Source organism: Thalia democratica, chromosome 5 (genome assembly GCF_965202585.1).
Source record: "Thalia democratica chromosome 5, ktThaDemo2.hap1.1, whole genome shotgun sequence".
NCBI lineage: Eukaryota > Metazoa > Chordata > Thaliacea > Salpida > Salpidae > Thalia > Thalia democratica.
Window position 1 is genome coordinate 12,367,002 of NC_139169.1, and position 20,568 is coordinate 12,387,569.

The 20,568-nt window shown below is 23.2% G+C and overlaps 1 protein-coding gene across 1 annotated transcript; it reads right to left on the bottom strand.

Moving 5' to 3' along the window:
- Positions 1-8,283: 8,283 nt before the first annotated feature.
- On the bottom strand, positions 8,284-14,341 carry LOC145836250 (transmembrane protein 150A-like). Its single transcript, XM_082944070.1, has 8 exons — positions 14,247-14,341; positions 13,407-13,463; positions 12,758-12,825; positions 11,790-11,917; positions 11,080-11,293; positions 10,841-10,890; positions 10,194-10,361; positions 8,284-8,598 (listed from the first exon to the last, which is right to left on the bottom strand). Exons 1-8 carry the CDS (start codon positions 14,339-14,341, stop codon positions 8,344-8,346), a joined length of 1,035 nt encoding a protein of 344 aa, XP_082800196.1. The 3' UTR covers positions 8,284-8,343.
- Positions 14,342-20,568: the final 6,227 nt, after the last annotated feature.

Genomic DNA, 20,568 nt, shown 5'->3' on the forward strand with positions numbered 1-20,568 from the left:
TTTTTTTCCCCTAATTAAATATACAGATATAAAGCAACATTTTCAAGATTTATTTGCTTAATAAAGCTTAAAGTTAGGAAGCTAATTTTTTTGTTCTGTCTATTTATGTGATTTTTCAACGTCAAAAATTAAACTTTGCAAAGTTCCAAGGTAGGGACAACAACACCTAAAATAAAAGTGGTAAAAAAGATTAAAAAGAAACAATCTTGATATGCTTAAGGTTTTAAAAAAAAAATTTTGAACAAAATAACAGGAAATAACTAATTTTCCAAATAAAGCACTAAAATTTAATATTCTTTTTTAAAACAATTTTTAATTAAATTAATTGCAATTAATTCTTTAGTTTAGGTCAGCAGTTTGCCAATCTCTGGCCTAAAACAAGGGTTGACAGATAAAAAGAAAATTAAAAATGTCTAAAAAACCTTCTCTTAACTAGTTTTTTTAATAATAAAACTAAAACGCTAAAACTATTTAAAAATCAAAAATTCTAAGTTTTATTAAATATGAAGCTGGGTGTGGCCTGACATTAATCAGTTTAAATAAGTCAGATTTAACTTAATAATCTCTTTTTTTTTAAATGACCAATTTGTCCTAATTACTACTTCAAAAATATGTAACTGACAGGTTTTTTTTTGAATGCAGAAAAATTTACTTTTTTTATCTTTTTTATGACAGCTTGTCAAATTTTGAAGAAAAAATAACTCAAGTAACAGAAGAACAGGCAGCAACAAATAACATCATGTGCAGAACAAAAAATAAATTTATGGTAAAAGCCAAACAAACAAATACTATAAGAAAAAAATAAACAAAAAAACTGCAATTTAAAGTTTTTTTATTAAGCTTTTCTATTGATTTCTACTAATTGAGTTGTTATATTTTATTTTTTGAAAAGCTTTGTATTTTAAAACTAACTATTTCACCAGTTAGACACCTTGTTTTTATTTTATACCATTAATATTTTTTTGAAATTTTATTTATTTTCCTTAAATACTAGTTTTTTGACCTTTTTAAACTTAGAGAACAAAAAACTTATAATGCTATAAAATTACTTAAAATTTACTGTAATGCTACTTAAAAAGTTTTTTAAGTAAATAAAAACTAGAACAATATATATACTGTTGCATATGATAGTTATTTGTTATCTAGTAAAAACTTCATCATATGCATGTTAAAAATGTTCAAAAAAGTCTTATCTAGTTGCCCAAATCTATAAAATTAGTACTTTAGTTTTTTGCATAGCTACACAATCAAACTTTTATTAAGAAAGAAGTGAATAAGTTAATAAAATAGCTACTCAAAAAAAAAAAAATGATAATTTACAAATTGTGGAACATTTATTTGACATAAACTAAAATTTAGCCAATATTAAAAAAAAATAACATGATTTTGAAGCTTTTAAGTAAAAATGTTTTCTATTAAATTTTCAGATAAAGAGATATTTTAAGGTAATCATATTTTCAAGTGTTATACACAAGTTGTCAGTACTCAAAATTAAATTTTGATTGTGTTAATTTTCATAATATTTCAATTGTGAATATTACATAACTCATAATAAATAAAATATCAGAAATAATAAACTTGAATTTTAATTTTAGGTGATTATCAAATAATATGATCTCATTTAAGTTAAAAAATGAGCAATCACTTCTATTTTAATTTGTTTTATACCTTATCTTCTAGTGAAAAATATCAGCACACTCTCAAAGAAAAAGTGGACCACATGGTATTTATTGCTTGAAAATTTCAAACTCTTATAAAATTATTTGATGACATAATTTTATATTGATGAATTTTAGTCAAATTTTCGTTATGATCAAATAACTATAACAATATTTTGATTTTAGTTTTTTTATGTGTAACAAAACAGAAATTTCATGTTATGACAAGCTCATGTTTTTGTTTTGCATTTAAAAGGCATAGTAAGTTTGTCTGAGAAATGCTGCATTCATAAACACTAGTATTGCGGTAAAATACCCTCATATGAAAGCTTGTTGATGTGTAGAAATAATGTGAAACTAGTAGAAGTAAGGTGAAGCTAAGTACCAAAAATGATCAATTTTAAATTAAGTGCTTGAAAGCTTGTTAATCTATAGAATTGATGGTAATTTTTTAAAGGTTATTAGTTAAAGCTACTTATAACTTGTAATGATAAAATTTTTGTACATCTATTCAGGCTAATAAAAATTTAATAATTAAAAATAAAATTGGAAATTACAGTCCACTCTGACAGCGCTAAAAACTTTTTTACTAAAGCAGTTTTTTATAGGCCCAAACCATTTAAGTAGGAAAAAAACAGTTTCTAAAAAGTGCAAAAAATAATGTTCTATTACTTTAAATCTAATAAAATGTTGCTATTATTGGAGTAGTTAATTTTTCTCAGTTAACGGACCAGTTCTGCCATGAAAACATTTTATAATTTTTTAGGACCAGACATTTTCTTAATATACCTATATTGGATAAAAGTGTATGTGCAAAAATACATTAAAATGCGTTTTTGAAATTATGATAAGTAATTTTTTATTTTATAAGAAATTTTACTTAAACTTTAAATCAAATTGTTAACTTATAATCTATCTGTTTAAAAAAAAAAACAAATCCTATTGAGTTGAGAAATAAACAATACAGTAAAAATATATTTTGCAAAGTATTAAATTTTTTTGGGTACTCTAACACATTATGCAAGTATTATCTATCTCTTAAATACTGAAATAGTTTTATTTATAAAAATAAAACAAGGTTGTTTGAGTTAAACAATTCAACTGTTAAAAAGTATTACTTTTCATTAAAGCTCTATTACTGCTTTAAACTTATATATAATTAAATTAATTTTTCTGAATTTATAGTATCATGTGCTACAGTTATGTTCCACAATCGACATTCAACATGGTTTGAATATGGTATAAACGTCAGTTTCACTAATGGCAACCAAAAATTGCTACTTGTTATTTTACAGCAGAGCAGAGTTTCATAAAATAGGCAATATCGTATCTTTTAGGTGCAATTTTAGCAATCAGGGGCCATTAGTATACAGCAAATAAAAATATATGTTTATTTACCTAAAAAAGAGGCAACAAAAAAGTAGGGGTCATAACTTTGCTAAATTTATTTCCTACAAGGGGTTATTTGAATAAAAAAAACTGGGAATCCTTGGTGTAGAGATAAATTTTTAAAGTTTTACAGATTAAATAAACCCTAAAACTTCTTAATATTGAAGTTATAAAATCAAATAAAGTTTTTTTTTTCAATTTTATAAGCATAGTTATTTATTTATATAAGTCTTGTTTTTACTATTTACAGACCTTAAATATTTTTAAGCTTTAACCTAAGTTAATTATTTTACAAAAAATCATAATAACAGTTATAAAGTTAAAAAATAAAAATTTTAATTGGGTTTTATCCACACACTAAGAATTTTTGACTAGTTAGATATATCTTCTTTAAACAATTTATAAAAATGTTAAAGTTCTGTTTTTTTTAATTGTAAATTTTAGCTTAAGCAAAAAAAGGTTTAGAAAACAAAAAAAAAAATTGCTATTAAAGATTAAAGTTTTGTACAAGTCTGTTGGTGAATAAATTTAAAAATCTAACAAAACAAGATGTTAAAGTTAATTTTCATCACTTAATTAATAGTCGTTAACTTAATTAATTTAATGAAAAAACAGACATACAGTCAAACTTTAAAAGTAAGACAAACATCTGAAATACAAGACTTTTAATAATTTAAGTACTATTCATAAATGCGAAACTCAACCTAAACCCTCACATAAATATATCAAAAAAATATACATATTTAAACAAATTTTGCTGTTTAGCCTAATTGATCACATAACGAATCTAAACATTTTATATTTTCATTACAGTTTCAAGTAAACCTAACCAGTTTTTAAGTATTCAACAGTATCGCATACAGCAGCACTTTAAGTCAGAAATAGTTAGTTTTTAATAAAAACATAATAAACACCTTTATTAACTCAACTTATTCTTAATGTATTATGTGCAACTATCACTAATTAAAGTAATTATTAAAAGTTTTACGATGTAAATGTTTATTACTGTTGTCAAGTCAAGTGTAAAGGAAGGCTACCCGGTTTTAAAACCAGATTTATAAGTTATAATAATTATTTTAACATGAATTAAAAACCTAAAACAATGTAATCTTTACCTTAAGTATAAATTAAAGAAAAATATATAATTTTAAAAAATAGTGTTTTAGAAGTGGTAAACACTTTTTTAAAGTTCATTATTGTAAGTTTTGATAATTGAACACAAATTCTTTCATAAGCACCACGCTAACTCCTTTTAAAAGTATAGTTTTTCGATTACTTACGTTTATTAAAGTTTTCTACAAGAAAAACCCCAAAAACTTTAATAATAACCAAAAAACTTATAAGTTTATTGAATAAAAAATAATATAAACTAAGATATGTTTAAATGAATAAAACATTTAGCAAGTTTAAGCATACTTTAAAGCAGAGTCCTAAATTCCCACCAATTACACATTTTTTTGTGAAACATAACAAGAAGAAAACTTTAATATTTTTGATGTATATTTTTTCTAAATTACTTTAATTAAAAGTGCAAGTGAAAAATAAATAAATTTATTTTACTTATGAATTGTTTTCGAAGCAGAGTAGTCATAATTTCATTTTTTGTTAGTTTAAGAGTTGCATAAACTATGTTTCTAAATAAACGTCGTTTATTTGTATGATTTAGTGCAGATTTAGTAATTAAAAATAATATCACTAATAGGCTTATAAAGAAAAGTGTTGGCTTTGCTTTGAAAACAAAATTCTATTGGCCATAAAGCTGGAAGACTATAAATAGCAGCTACATCTTAAAAGTTCTACTAGCTCATTTGAAAAATATGTTTGCTAAAGTAAGTGTCTGATAAAAATTATTTAAACATTGGTTTAAAGTAATCACTTAAGAACTAAAAAAAAAATTTTTGTAGCTTTCAAAAATTATTTTATTAGAAAGTTTAAAAATATTATTTTATAGTGTAGGTCTTATAAGTAAACTGAAAGAAATTTTTATCAAAAACATTGCCAAAAAGTATTTATCATTGGTCTTTTAATTTTATCACTGTTCTAAAATATTAACATTGTTCTTAAAAGTTTTTACACAAATTATATTAAAAAGAAACTGTTTAAAGTACATATACTACACAGTTTTACTTCCTTAAGTTTCTATCCTGAACTAACAAAATTTAATAAAAAAGCCATTACAAATGAAGTTTACTTTAGTTAAACTAAACTAAGTTTGTTTTTTTTTATTTAGAAAAACTAGCCGCATGACAATAAAAATAATTTAATATAATTGTTTGAAAATTATATTACAACATTTATATTAAGAAAAACTCAAATTATGGCAGCTTTGCCTTAAAATAACACGTTATAGTTTAAACTAAGTTAATAATATAAGATTTGAAAGCTTAACACATTTATACAAATTTTCTTACATTGTTTAAGTATTAGTTTAAAACTAAGGCTTTTCATAATAAGGTAATTTATAAATCATAAACTTCTTTAAACACGAGCATTTTGAAATAAATACTGCAAGTTATTTTTTTGTATACACTTAGTTTTGCTCAATTAAATACTTTAACGAATTTTTGCTAACAGTATATCAAAAATTATTGTACTAAAATTTAAAAAAAATTGTTAATTTCTATAAATTTAATTATGCTTTAAAGCTTTGCTATAAGTGTTTCTCACAGTTTCAAAACTACTATGTATATTAATATTTTAATAAACTAATTTACAAAATATATTTATTATCTTAAACATTAAAACTTTGAAGTAAAAACTATTTAAACGATAAAAAATATATTGTGATGAAACGCTAATTCAGGGTTTCCCAAAGTGGGCCATGACAGATACTCAGGGGGCTACGAGCAGGAAAGGGGGGAAGAGGGGGGCCATAACTTGAAACTTACACTAGATATTCTTGAGTGGCAGATGAAGAGCAAAAAAAGGTCTTATGTGTATTTTATGGTAGTTTAGAAACTTACACTAGATATTCTTGAGTTGCAGATGAAGCAAAAAAAAAAAAGAGTAATCTTGTTGAAGGGGGCCATTGCTATTTCAAGTTCTTTAAAGGGGGCAATTTGCAAAAAAGTTTTGGAAACCCTGTGCTAATTGTTAATTATCTATGTTTGAGAAGTATATTTCGTCATACGATAATAAAATTTACCAATTTAAAGCATTGAACTAAATAAACTCTCGTTTATGAATAAAGTTTAAATCTTCATACTTTTACTAAACATTTTCTGACTCTTTTTTTATAAACGAAATAGTAGTTCGTACAGCTATAATGATTTTGTATAAAATTAATTCAAGAAGTGTTAAATTAAACAAAGTAAGCTAAAAGTGATAAAACTAAATATTACTTAACAGCATTTAAAAACGTGCTTTAATTTTCGCTAAATTAAAAAAAAACTTACAAAAAAAAACTGCTCTTAAAGTCATAAAGGTATACATAAAAATTTTTGTTTTGCCCCGATTTACTAAACCTTTTACTATTTAATTATCTTATATATAAAGTAATTTTGGCAATTAATTACTAAACAACTGATTTATATTTTGGTAATCAAAGCTATTTCTAAAAGGTCATTAAAACTTAAAATCAAAAAGAAATGTTTATTTGTTTTTAGTTTCCTTAAATGCTTATTTATGCCAAACAAAACCAGCAATAAAGGGTCAATTGATTTGAATTTATTACATTTTTGTACGTGAATTACTTTAAAATTTCCAAGTATAAAAAAGTACAAAGATTTTTAAAATGTTTTTAGTCATAAAATTCAAACAAAAAGAGTTTTGTAAATATTTTAGATATTGTTAAAGAAGCTATTGTCTAAAGTCCAATCCAAAAGTGCATTCATTGCGTCACCATTTCTATCAACTAAAACTTAAAACAAATTGAGCATAAATCTAAATCAGAAGAATATATCGTTACTTGTATAAACTTCATACCTTAAGTATATATAAACTTAGTGTTAAAACTATATTTTTGAAAAAAAAAGTTTTAATTTTTTTTTAAGTTTTAATACAAAGAAAAAAAACGAGTTGCGTAAAATAAATTTTGTTTTATAGTAAAGATATCAAGTTATTTAACATTATATAAGGAATAAAACAAACACAAGTTTATTTTAAGTTTAAACAGCCTTTAAAAAGCTTTAATTTACTAAGTTAACAACTTTATAATTAAAAATTTTATCAAAATAATAATTTATCAAAATCATCAATAACAAAAACTAAAAAATTGTTGTATAAAATCGATTAAGTTGTAAATTCAAGGAAACTAAAAGAATTTATTGCAATAGTCGAAATAAGCCAAAAGAATGTTTTAAGCTGAAAACTGTTCAAAATAAGAGAAATTGTTTTAATTTAAAACCATAATGTGTTTACAAATTTTACTTGTCAGCTTAAGTATTTTAAATGATCAAACACATCAGATAAGTATATAAAAAAGACTTTATAGGATTTAAGTATACAAAACGAAAGTAAAGTTCGGTTACAATCAAACACCCGAAATATTTTGTCTTTTAAGTTGAACTAGATTTAGTTTTTTTGAAATTTAAAATTTCACCTTTATCCAAAATTTGATATTTCAAAAAACACTTCAAAAAACTGTGAGGTATATCGAAAAAAAAAACATAATTTATTTAAAAATACAAAATAAAATATCCTTATTTGTTTTTGCAGTAAACTTGTTTTCTAAATTTAGTTTTAAGAAACACTCAAAAGTAGGTTATCAGTTAATATAAATATTTAATGCTTTGTTACTGACAAGATATGTTGTTTAATTATTTATAAGTCGTTGATTTATACATTATCCTATATTTTGTCTTTTAACTCCCTAAACAAAGCAACACATGACATGTAAAAAACTTTACAAAAATAATTTCATCTAGCAAAATTATGTTAGAGTTCCTGTTTTTTTTTAACTTTAAGAAATAAAAAACTTAGATTTTGGTAAAATTTGATTATAAAGTTAAACTTTTGTTAGCTTAAGAATAGTCTTAAATCAAGTTTTGCTAAACTTATAGAAGTTGCCTATTTGATTTTTCTTAAAAAATGTTTTGATTTGTTTTCAACAATTAGACAAATTTTGTTGGAAAAAGTAATGTTTCACTAATACAAAACTGCCAATGGAAAAAACTCAACACCAATTAACGAGTTTAAGATCATGTTAGCAAAAAAAAAGGGTAAATGATTGATATTGAACGCTATAATTGTTTGAAAGCTTTTGGGTTAAAATTTTAGTTTACTAAAACTAATACCAACTTACTTATATCAAACTTTTCTTCAATATGTTTAAATAAAATTAAAAAAAAACTGGTTTTTATGTTTCATTGTTGCCACGTATTTGTAAAATATCGCTACCCATTGTGACGTAATCGGACGTTACGTCATCAACTGTTCTTTCGTTTATTGTTGCGTCATCAATGTTGATTGTTGCGTCATCAGCACCAACTTCAATATCGTCGTTATGAATTGTGACGTCGTTATCTTGCAAATACGTCACTTTGTCGCAATTGCATTTCCTCAACAGAATTCCGTTTTGCTGCTTCAACACAATTTTGACGCGGTTGAAAGACTGGAGAAAAATTATTGAGTTAATACAAAAACTTTTTAGCGAAATATAGTAAATAATTCAAATTGTTAAGAAAACAAAATAATTTACTATAAATGTTAGCAAAGGCAAAGAGTATAATATTCTGTATGAAAACCTAAAAAAGTACTTTATTCAATAAAAAGTTTAATACTTTATATACTTTACGCTTATCATAAGTAATTAGTTTTAAAACTATAACTGTTTTTGTCGTATTGTAAAATAAAATTTATAGATAAAAATACTTTTACATACTCAAGTGACAAAATTGTTTTGCTCCTTTTTGGTTTTTTTTCTAGTTTTATTTAATATAGAAATTAACAGTCGTTTGATAATTTATAAGTCAAGAAAATAAATTAAAAAGTTTAAGTGTTTGAAAGTAAAGTTTGTTTTAAAATAATCTATTTTTTGGTACTTTAAAAGAGCGTGATTAATTAAACAGCATTTTTTTACACACAGTAAAATAAATTTGCATAAATTCCTGAGAACTATTCACGGTGAATGTTTTTTATCAAAACTGTTAGACCGTAAGACAGCTAAATATATGCAAGTGTTGCAATTCAATATTAAGTTCTAAATCGTATGTTTTGTTTTTACAATGCAATGTCATTCCACTTTGCTAAATTAAAATAAGCTTCAAATGTCATTAAGGAAGTTGTATATGCAAAAAGCAATCCATTTTTAAAGTATAAAAATAATGTATATATCAAGATTTTCAGCTTTAAATTTCACGCTTGAATATTTTTGAATTAAGTATATTTTCCAATGGAAGTCTACATAGTATTAGATTAGAAGTATAGCTGTTAGAATAAAAGTTAAGGTTTACAAAATTTTATTAAAGAAACGAAATATTTGGTTTTGTGCTCAAAAACCTGTAATTTTTACAAATTTGCTTTAAAATGTACTACTCTAATCAAACTTTGATGTAATAAGGGACTTTTAAAAAACTTCATCGATCTTTATCTCAGCTTTAATAATAAAACCTACAATTTATTTTCAAAGATAAGTTTAGAGCTTTTATTGCAAAACAAAATATGTACACGCGTTAAACTTGTACGTTGAAATAAACGTACATATAGAAAATGTTATATTTAGAGGAATGTCTAGACTTTACTGTATTATAGTGAACTGTTTACAAATAAATCCAAACCCGATAAATTACGAACAAAAACTAATTATAAAGGCTTAACATTTAATTTCGAGATTAAAAACTTACTAATTAATCTTGATGATTAACACTTAGGTTATATTGTAATGATTACATCCACTGATTAGATGCAATGAAACAAAATACATTTACGTTACTAATTGCATACTCAATTAAGCACTTACTCAGTATTGAAAACCTTTTCAAAGTTTTTCTACACAATATTTAATGTTTTGTATTTAGTTGCTTGACATAATAATATGTAGAGTAAATATTTGACATTAAATACAAAGCTATTTTTAATGTAAAGTAAAGCCTATCTAGTTCAAACCAAAATTTTTGTAAAGATTATACTACGGTGATAAACTAATGGTAACGTAGTTTAAGGAGTTCTATAATTTAAGTTTATTTTATCATAAGACTTTTAACTAACTTGAAATTCATAGGAATAGAGGAATATACAGACTAGTATACCAACAGTAAGCAACCACTCAACAATAGCACCGAATAGATCAACTGATTTACTTGTATTAGGATAGTATAAACAACTTCCATTTTTCAAAGGTGTTATCAAATCTATTCTTTTTGATAAAATTTCCTCCTAAAATAAGGATATGGTTGTAAACAAATAAATTTAAAGCTTTAAAGCTAAAGTTTGAAACCGTTAAATGACAGTTTGAATACTTTGTTAGCTACAAAAAATTAATTTAACTGTTTACAACTGTTAAGAAAATACTTTAGTTATTTTAGTTAATTTTAATAACTCTATTTTTAAACTAACAAAAATTAAATTCAGATACATTTATACTATTTCAGAGAGGTACACATAATTTTTTACTTAAAGTATTTATTGTTAAGAAAATTTAACTTATTTGATTTAGGTCATATATTTAAATCGTAAAACATATAGGAAAAATAGAGTTACTCCTAAATACTTTGAACTAAATTTTTGGATTTATTTTTGCATGAAATTTTCTTAGTAGGTTGTTTAAGGTCATATCTATTTGAAAATAATAATGAAGTATACTTTATAAAATTGAAATTTACTTTACTAAACAAGTAATATTAAAATTAATTAACCTCTGTGTCCTTTTCTTGGAATACTTTTTTGTAGATAGTATATCCAATCACTAAAAGTTGGTTTCATTAAAAACATATCAGCCTCAGTAAGTTTTAGTACACTTTTGTTTTGAAAAAATTATTTAGAAATACAGTTACTGATTTTTTATTCTTTAATTGAAGTTTTTTTTTTATTAAAAAAAAACTGAACAATTTCTTAAAATATTGTTTACCAATGTCTACCGAGCAAACTTACTCACAAGAAAACAACGACAACGTCATCAAAACTGCGAGCAACGATCTGTAAATTCTTATTCTTCCGCTGTTGTATTTGAATTGTGACGTAGCATCATTTGACGTCATGTTAATCTTGTGAGCGCGGCAACTCAACATAGCGGTTAGTATTGTGTAAAGAGTTCCTAGCAAGAAGGCCATACTAGCTCCCAAGTAATGAAGTATTTTGCATTTTGTTACCTAATTTAAACATTAAGATAATAAATTTAATATACAGTTTAAGTTTTATACTTTGAAAGAAAATCTTTTTTTGTAATTTTTAATGCGGTTTGTGTTAAAAATTGTGTATGTAACTATTAATGTTTTAAGTAGTTATAGTTACTTTATTTCATAGATTAAAAATAGAAAGTTTTCGTAATACCATTCTTAAAAGGAAAATTTTTAAAGCGTAACTTTTAAGCCATAATTAATTAAAGCGTTTCGAACGCAAAACCAAAGTTAAAGTTTAATTAAAACTAAAATCTTAATGAAATGTGGTTATCGTAAAACTTTTGAATTATATCTAGAACAATTTTTTAACAAAGTTATAAAAGTCTTTATGAATTACTTAACGTATATTAAGCTTGTTATATTTAAATTTAGTTTTAGTTAGCAAATAAACATTTTAACAAAATGTACTATACTTTATTTTAATTAAAATTTATTTTTATAATTAGAATGAAGATAAAATACTTACTGGAAAATTACCAACAAGAATGACCCCACAACAAGAAAATGACCCAACAATAAGGCTGAATAAATTTAACAAGTTATTTTCTTGTAAATGTCTGTAATATCTCCACGCCAAGAACACTACTGTCAGACCTGCATTAGAATATATTGCGTTTCAAAAATCTTCATTAACCTTTCTAATTTAAACAGATATTTAGAAGTTACTAGATATAACCGATAAAATATTTGTAATAACTATTTGTACTATTATTTGTATTATTACTTGCATTTATTACTTGCAAAAATTTAACTATGTACTATTTATTATAAGTATTTATTTTAAAGCTTTTGTGGTGACTTTTTTTAAATTTATTAATATACTTTTAAGTTTCTGATTTCTCAATGTTTACATTAGATGACATCAGATCAAACTAGCTATCGAAATTGTTTATTTAGTATTTGAGTTTGGAAAAAAAAACTTTAGCCCTCTTTTACTAGTTTTAATTGGTATTAAACAAAATTAGATATGCTGTTATAAATGTTTGTACTCTTTTTGTGAGTCGTTGAAGACAATTAAGCTTAGTAGTGGTAAATAACGTGTATATTAAATAAAAAAAATACCGTAGTTAAAGTTTAGTTTATAGTGAAATTTAGTTTTTTCATTTTATGTAATGTTGTTTATGAACTAAATAGTATACAAAAACATACTTTTGTACATACTAACGTTTGTTTATTGTTTACTAATCTGCTCTTAATTAAGTAATGCAATGTTTACATAAACATCGTAATGAATACTATTTTCACATTACAATCGTTAATTGAAACGTAAAAACCCTTTAGACTTACTGTTAAACAGTGGGTCAATTGTTGTATACTTTTATTCGAATAAAACAAAATTGTACTTTATAAAGATTAGTAAGCATAACACCTAATTTGTTCTTTAAGGTTGATAGAAGTATTACCCACTTAGTATTACATAAAATTGTAACTTACCTAAAAATCCTTCCAAGTTTAGTATTAAACCAAAATACATTAGTTCTGGAAATCTCGTTCCTGTGTAACTGTAAAGTAAAGAAAATTAAGTTATAATGAAAACACTTTTTTGTTGAAGCCGTTTTATTAAAATAAATATGATTTAGTTTTGCTCTAAAAGTAAAAGAAAGTATTATACTCGTTACCCAAAGATTACAGATTTTTTATCACTGCTTACTTAAACATATTAACTCATGGCTGTATAATTACTCATTAAAAATTGTTCTAATTAAATCAAAGCAAAAACTTTATCTATTTGTATATAGTTATGATTGAAGTTATTAACTTCACAGTATATGTATTGTGATCAGTAGAAACTGAAAACAAAGTTAAAACTTTTCTACACCTTCCTTTTGTGGCTTCGAAGTGAAATTTTTCCTTTTTCATATTTCTAAGCTGATTTTATCAAACCAACAAAAAATTTATACCGAAATTGTTTGTTACAATTCACACAAATTCACACAAATTGTTTGTGTGGTCGAAATTTTTACGAGCAAATTTTTTTTTCTCATAATTAAATAAAAAATATTTAAGAACATAAATTAAAAAAAAATTGAAATTTTCTCACAATATAGTAATTATCTTATAATAGTTTATAAAATATCAATACCTTACATAAGGAAGGTACCATTTTTCGGTGTGACAATTCAACTTTGCTACCAAATACCTGTTTAAAAATAAACAAAAGTTAGTCAAAAGTTTTTCCTATAAAAGATGTAAATTTCTTCACTTGTCTTTAGTAATAACAGTTTATTGAACAAACAAAAAAGACCTGGGTACACAAAAATCCTCTCGGCCATCGAGTTGCATACCCACAGTATAATAAATTAGTAATAGTGGTCAAATTATCAGAGAATAATTAAACTCTATAAATGAGATATTTACTGAATAAATGATTGTGGTATTTATGAATATTTTTATTTTACCAAAATTAGTTTAGTTCTAAATTTGGTACAAATAAAAACAACTTTAAAAATTTTAAAATGAAATTTATATAACAGTGTTTGCATATATTTAGTTATGCAAGTCACCTAACTTGAAGTTGAATTTTAAACTTTTTCTTGTAAAAATTCTGCTAATAAAAAAATTAAGGCACCAGAAAAAAACGTTTTATATATTAACTTAAAAATTGTAAAAAAACAAAAAAAAAACTCAACAAAATGTTGGATAAAACAAACTAGTAAAAAAATATAACTACTGTTTCGAACGCTATATTAAAATTTATAGTTATATGTGTAAAAAAACAACTATAAAAAATTAAACTAATACTTCGTTAAACAGCAAACAATTAGTAGCACAATACTAAGAAAAATTAGCAAAAAATTAAACAACAGATAAGTTATAATACTAAATTTTACATTTTTCGAACAGATTTAAATAATGGTAAAAAACTGGCAATAGTTGTTAAAAAATAACCAATATTTAAAAAACAAAACAAAATAATACTTACGTTAAACAAAAGCCAATTAGTGGTACTATACTGGCAAAAATTGGTAGAAAACTCCATGGAATTGGTTTGCAACTGAATGTCGATGTTTGACTCATTTTATTTCATTTAACGTCTTAAAAATAATTGACTGTAGACTTTTAATTATAACTGTTTGTCGTACAAAAATGATGCACTGAGTTGTTTATCTCAGTACTAATCTTGTTTATTTTTTAGTTCTACGGTAGCTTTAGATAAGTAAAAGAAGACTTGATTAAAAAAACCAGCTACATAATTCAACTTCGAAAGCATATATTAAACTAAAAACAAAAAAAAAATAGTAGATTAACTTTATATAGTTAATAAATAGTTCAATAACTAATTTTCTGATGGTTAAAAAACGAGATAAACAACTCTACAAAGTCTTGTGTTATATAAGTTTAAACAAAATTAGTAATAAGTTACCAAACTATCCTACTTTATATCTAATTGAATGAGTTTGAAAAAATAAACTTTCATGAAATTGACAGTATTATCAATAAGTATTTCCTTTATAAACCACTGAAAGCTAAGTTAAGACTGAAACAAATTATTTAATAAAATATTTCTAAAAAACACTAAAATTTCTAAAAATAAAATAATAAATTTGCTAATTCAGCTACAAAATGAAAAAATATATTTATATTTTATACAAGCGCTGACGTTTAAATTACAGAGTCGATAAAACAAGAACTAAGTTTACAAACAAAGTATTTAATTAAAAGTTATTGTATGTAGTATAATGTTTAGTAAATTTCCTTATATCATTAATGTTTTAAAACTTAATGAGTTAATAAAGTCTAAAATATAGTTATTGTGTCACTAAAGTAATTTAAAACTACTAAAAGTTTGTAAAATATTTCATTAGAATTTTCTTGCTGAATCTGAAACTAATTATAAATAAATAATTATGTTTCAAAATTTTTTATTTAAAATTAAGTTTAGCTATATACATGTTTATTAAAAACAACTAGTTGTACTAGTACAAAAACTTTGAAAAAAACAAATGCTTAAAACATTTTTTGAAATTTATAAAAAGTCGAAACTAATAATACAAAATTCAGTTACAAGTTAACATATAAAAAAGTAATACTATACTTTAATTCATAAATGTCTCACGAAAAAACTTTGTTACCATATTACTATACTATTTCTAATTTCAATATTCTAAAACTTCAGCAGCATTTATTTAAATTCATTGTTATAATCTGCGTATTTTTGTTTTTGTTTATTTTAGGAACTTTTTAAGCTTGTTTGATCTTTAAAAATAAATAAAATAGTAAAAACTCTCACGCTTTGTAATTTTTTATACTCTTTTCAAAACTTCAAACAATAAAATTCTTCAATCAAATCTTTTGCATTGCCACTTTTCGAACAAAATTTAATGAAAACAGCAGTATATTATTGTTGCAACAAAAAATTGTATTTTTAATTTAAAGTTTAAAACATATTTTTAAACTGTTTTTACTTCAAACAGAAAAAACTGCTTTTATATATTTTTAACAATTGCATTCTCGATTGTTAAATGCAAAAACCATTTGTTTTTTTTTTGTGTATTAGTAAACTGCATTTCCTTTGTAAAAGAAAAAAATAACTGCAATAATTCGTGCTCCTTAGCGCTTCTAGTGGCTCGAGTTTTACAGTAAAATAGTTTGATTGACGTATGTAGGTTCAACTTGATACTTATGTGACTATTTTTGGAGTAACTTCTTGTTGTTTGAATACAATAAATAATTTTCGACGAATTACTAAATATAATTTTAGAAAAGTTATCAATTTTATCTAAAAATAAAAACAAAAAGTCATGATACTACTTTTATGAAGTTTCGAAACTGTACTTACAAAATAAAACACTGAAATATAACAAAAGTGTTGAACATCAAAAGTATTTCAATCATCTTAAACAACGCAGACAACAAAAGCCTCATTCAAATTCAAAAGCAAATCGGAATGAGTAACGAGATAAAAAACACGTGCAAGTTATATTTGTTGTATAAAAAAATGTTACATGATTTGTTATTATTTACAATTTGTTAGTTTACATTTAAATCTGTCCCTACATTAAAACTTTTGTAGATAGACTACGAGGACAAGTTTTGTTAAAGTTGATAAATATTTTTCGTTAGCATTTATTTTAACATAAACCTTAAAAATTTACAAGTTGTTTCATTTTTATTTTATGAGTTGTTAAACAGTTAATAATTGTTAGTGTAAGTTTTATTAAATTTTAAAAAAAAGTATATAAATACCTAACTGAAACTAATAATATGTTATTTTAAGCGTTTGTAAAAATAGTATGGGGTTTTATTTTAAGAATTGTTTTTTTCATACTGTCCGATTTGTGTAAATATAATTAGTTTAAAATTAAAAGAAATTTCTATTAAAAAGTTTCGAATAAGTTTTTTAATTCTATCATGCTGTATTTGAATTATTGTTTGAAACAAATAAGTTTTAACTAGTCCTTAAAAAACATTATTTGTTAAGTTATTTTGTCCATACTTATATTTAAAATATGTATGAACTGGATGTACTAAAGTAATAGAATACTATTTATTAAATTACTTAAATTATCATTAAAGCTACTTGAATAATCTGCTTAAATATATTTATTTGTTAGATTTTATTTTAATTTTTAACTATTATACTTTTCTATAACAATTTTTAAACACCATAACTTTTCTATTTATTAATATGTTTATTATATTTTCTTCAGAATAAAAAGATATTTGAAATTTTTTAACACTATCATTGTTCTATAAAAGATTTAAACTCTATTCGTTTCAACAAAATTAATAAGTCCAAATCAATACAGGGTTTGTTAGTTACATGAGAGTTTAAATTCCAACAATTAAAATGTTTAAGAAGTATCTCCAAAAGTAATATATGTTTATAAAAAAGCGGTTGTAGATCTAACTAATAAAAAAAAGAGAACATATTTTAAATTAATAAATTAACTCAAGTTATAAATTTATTGCAGCCATATTTCATAAAATGTTCTAAGTTAAAAAAAAAAAGGTTTGTAGGTAACTTATATGTTTTCATAGATACTTTAAATTTTTTGAATATATGTATAATTATTTTAATTACAAACTTTGAAACACTTTTTAAGACTTTCAATTGTCATTTAACTTACAACTATGTATTAATTCTAATTTAGCAGTTTTTATAAAACGAGTTGCTTGTAAATTTTTTACCTTTCATACAACAAAAGAAGGTAGAAAAAAGAAAAACTTTAAGTTCGTTTTGGTTTCTAAAGAAATATTTTTTCTTAATACTTTTCGTTAAATTTATTGAAAGTTGTTAATCAAATTTATTTAAAAAAGTTCGGCTAAAGTCTGAAATCTTTGTATTTACCTTTTGTAATATAATCAGTTATATTTTAGCGTAGGTAATATCCTTATAGAAATAACATATTAATTCAGCAAAGTGGAATGACACTGCATTGTAAAAATAAAACATACGCTCTGAAGCTATATATTGAACTACAACACTTGCATATATATAGCTAGCTGTCTTACGCTCTAACAGTTTTGATAAATAGCACTCACCGTGAATTGAATTTTAGTAAGTGTAGTTTACTGCGTGTAGAAAAAATACTTTTTTTATTAAATAATCTGTTAAAATACCTAAAAAACAAAAAATAATTGTTATTAAATTTTCTTTCTGTTACTTGGCGTTTTAACTTTATATTTTTAAGGAAAATATTTAAAATAGTTATTAGTGTATGTAAACTTAAGTAAGGTATAAAAAATTATTTCAAACAATTTTATCACTTTAATAAGTAAGTATAATTTATTTTAAACATCTAAGTTTTTTTATTATGCTAAAAATAAAGTTTTTTTTATTTAAACGTATTACACGTTACAGAAGTACTTAGATTATTAATCTTTTTTAGAGACTTTTTTGTTTACTTATTATTTCAATTAGCGTTTATACAAAATATTTTTGTATTAGCTAAAAATTATAATAATTTATTAATTGCTTTAGTGATGTAAAATGTTTAGTATAACTCATTAACATTTTTTTGTTTAAAAACAATGAAATTTTTTCTAGTCTTTCAACCGCTTCAAAATTGCATTTCCTCAACAAAACGGAATTCTGTTTAAGAAGTGCAATTGCGACAAAGTGACGTACACGCAAGTTAATGACGTCTCAATTCATAATGATGACGTAACGTCATATTTTGTCATAATGGGTAGCGATATTTTATAAATGCGTTTCAACGATAAAACTGAAAAATATGCTTAAAAGTTCGGTAATTAAAAAAAATTAGGCTCTAAAGTGATGGTATTTTTATAAAATTAAGATTATAACTGAGACTTTTTTTATTTTAGTTGTTTTGTAAGTACTTGAAATAATTTACCATAATTTTTTTAGTATATTTTATGTGGACTTCAACAATTTAAATTTATTGAATTAGTGTTTAGTATGTTCTATTAAAATACTTCAAGTTTTGTTATTTTTTAAAGTTACTTGTATTTTTTTAAAGTCTGTCTAACTGTTAAACAATCAAAGTATCTGTTTTTCTAAGCTAACTTAAATAGTTATTTGAAATAAACTTAGTAAACTTTTATCTTTAATTGATTTTAATCAAGCAAAATTTAAACTTAGTGATATGCCTCAACTAAAGTTTAATTTGTTTATTAGAAATGAAAATTTTATAAAATCAACTTTAACATACTTTTTTAAGATTTTTTTTTAAACAATTGATTCATTTCAAATCATGCATTGCTTTGTTTAGGGAGTTAAAAAAAAAACATAATAATATGTAAATAAATATCTAATTAATTATTAAAGCTTTATTATGTACGTTAGCAAAGTATTAAATATTTATATTTGTTGAAAACCTACTTTTGTCTACTTCATAAAAGTTAATTTATTTTTTAATGAAATTTTAGCAAAATTGAATTATTATTGCTTTATATTTATGTTTAATTTATACTTTCTTTATCATTATACCTCACTAACTTCTGAAACTATTTTCTGAAATACTGAAATTTAAAACTTAAATTTGATATTAAATACAAAATAAAGAAAAGTTTTAGATTTTTAAAGTAAAATGTATTTGAACTTTAAAATGAAATATATTAATGTTTGATGTTAACCAAACTTTAGTTTTTATTTTAAATTTAAAGTATACTTTAATCCAATTAGGTTTTATTTTTTATATTTATCTGATACAATTGACCAATAAAAATGCTTAAGCCGACAAGTAAAATGTATACGCATACAACAATTTTTAAATTAAAATACATTTTCAGATTAAAATATATTTTATATTTAAAATACTTCAAACAATTTTTATGGTTAATTTTTTATTAGGAAAATTCGTTCTCTTTTTTTATAAATAAAAATCTATCGATTTTATTTAAAATTGTATTCATTTGTACTGTTTAAGCAATTTGATAATAAAACTAATAAAAAATGTATTTAACAGTTTTTAGGTATAAAGTAATTAAAGTAGTAAAAAATAGAGATACTAATACACTTGAACAACAGTTATGTGAAATTAAAGTTTTATTTTTTTAACTATTGATATTTTTAAGTATTAAAACGTTAATCTTGTCAACTCACGTTCATTTTGATTTCACGATTCAATTCTACCATAGAAAAATATCTATAAAATTTATCACTTTACTTTCACTTAAGGCTAAAACAATACAAATTTATCATAGAATTATAAAAAAATACTACAAAACATTTATTTTTACAAGTTTTAACCTAACTTATTACAGTTTTGTTTTATTTTCAGTAATTTAAACACTACTCAACAGAATAAATAATTTATCTAGGCAAATTAAACTCCTTTGTTATATATCAATAAAAAACTGTTCTTCGTTTTTAACTTTTTTGTCTTTCGAATAAAATGCAATAAAATCGCTACAATAAAAACACATTCATGCATTTGATTCAAACCGAATAATTCTTAAAACCAAGGCACCTTCACCTAAGAAAGTAGTTTAGCTTTATTTTCCAAACTTTTTCTTGACTATATTTCTTTATCTACATCATATACAAAACTGTTTTGCTTTCAACTTCGAAAATGTACATCTTACTTCCGATTGAAACAACTGTGTCAGGGTTAAATTACGTTTACTAAGTTAAAACAAAAACGACCCTTTTACCACTATTGTCGAAAACTTTGTAACTCTCAGACCTACAGCCAATAGCAAACAGTCTGTTTTTCTTCACAACTAAGTTCTTGTCCATTTGTTAGCAACTAAGTCATGAGACTCGATACTTTTCAATGTTTGATTAAATTTATTTCCACAATTCTTCCTTTGAATGCAGCCGAAGCTGCGTTAAT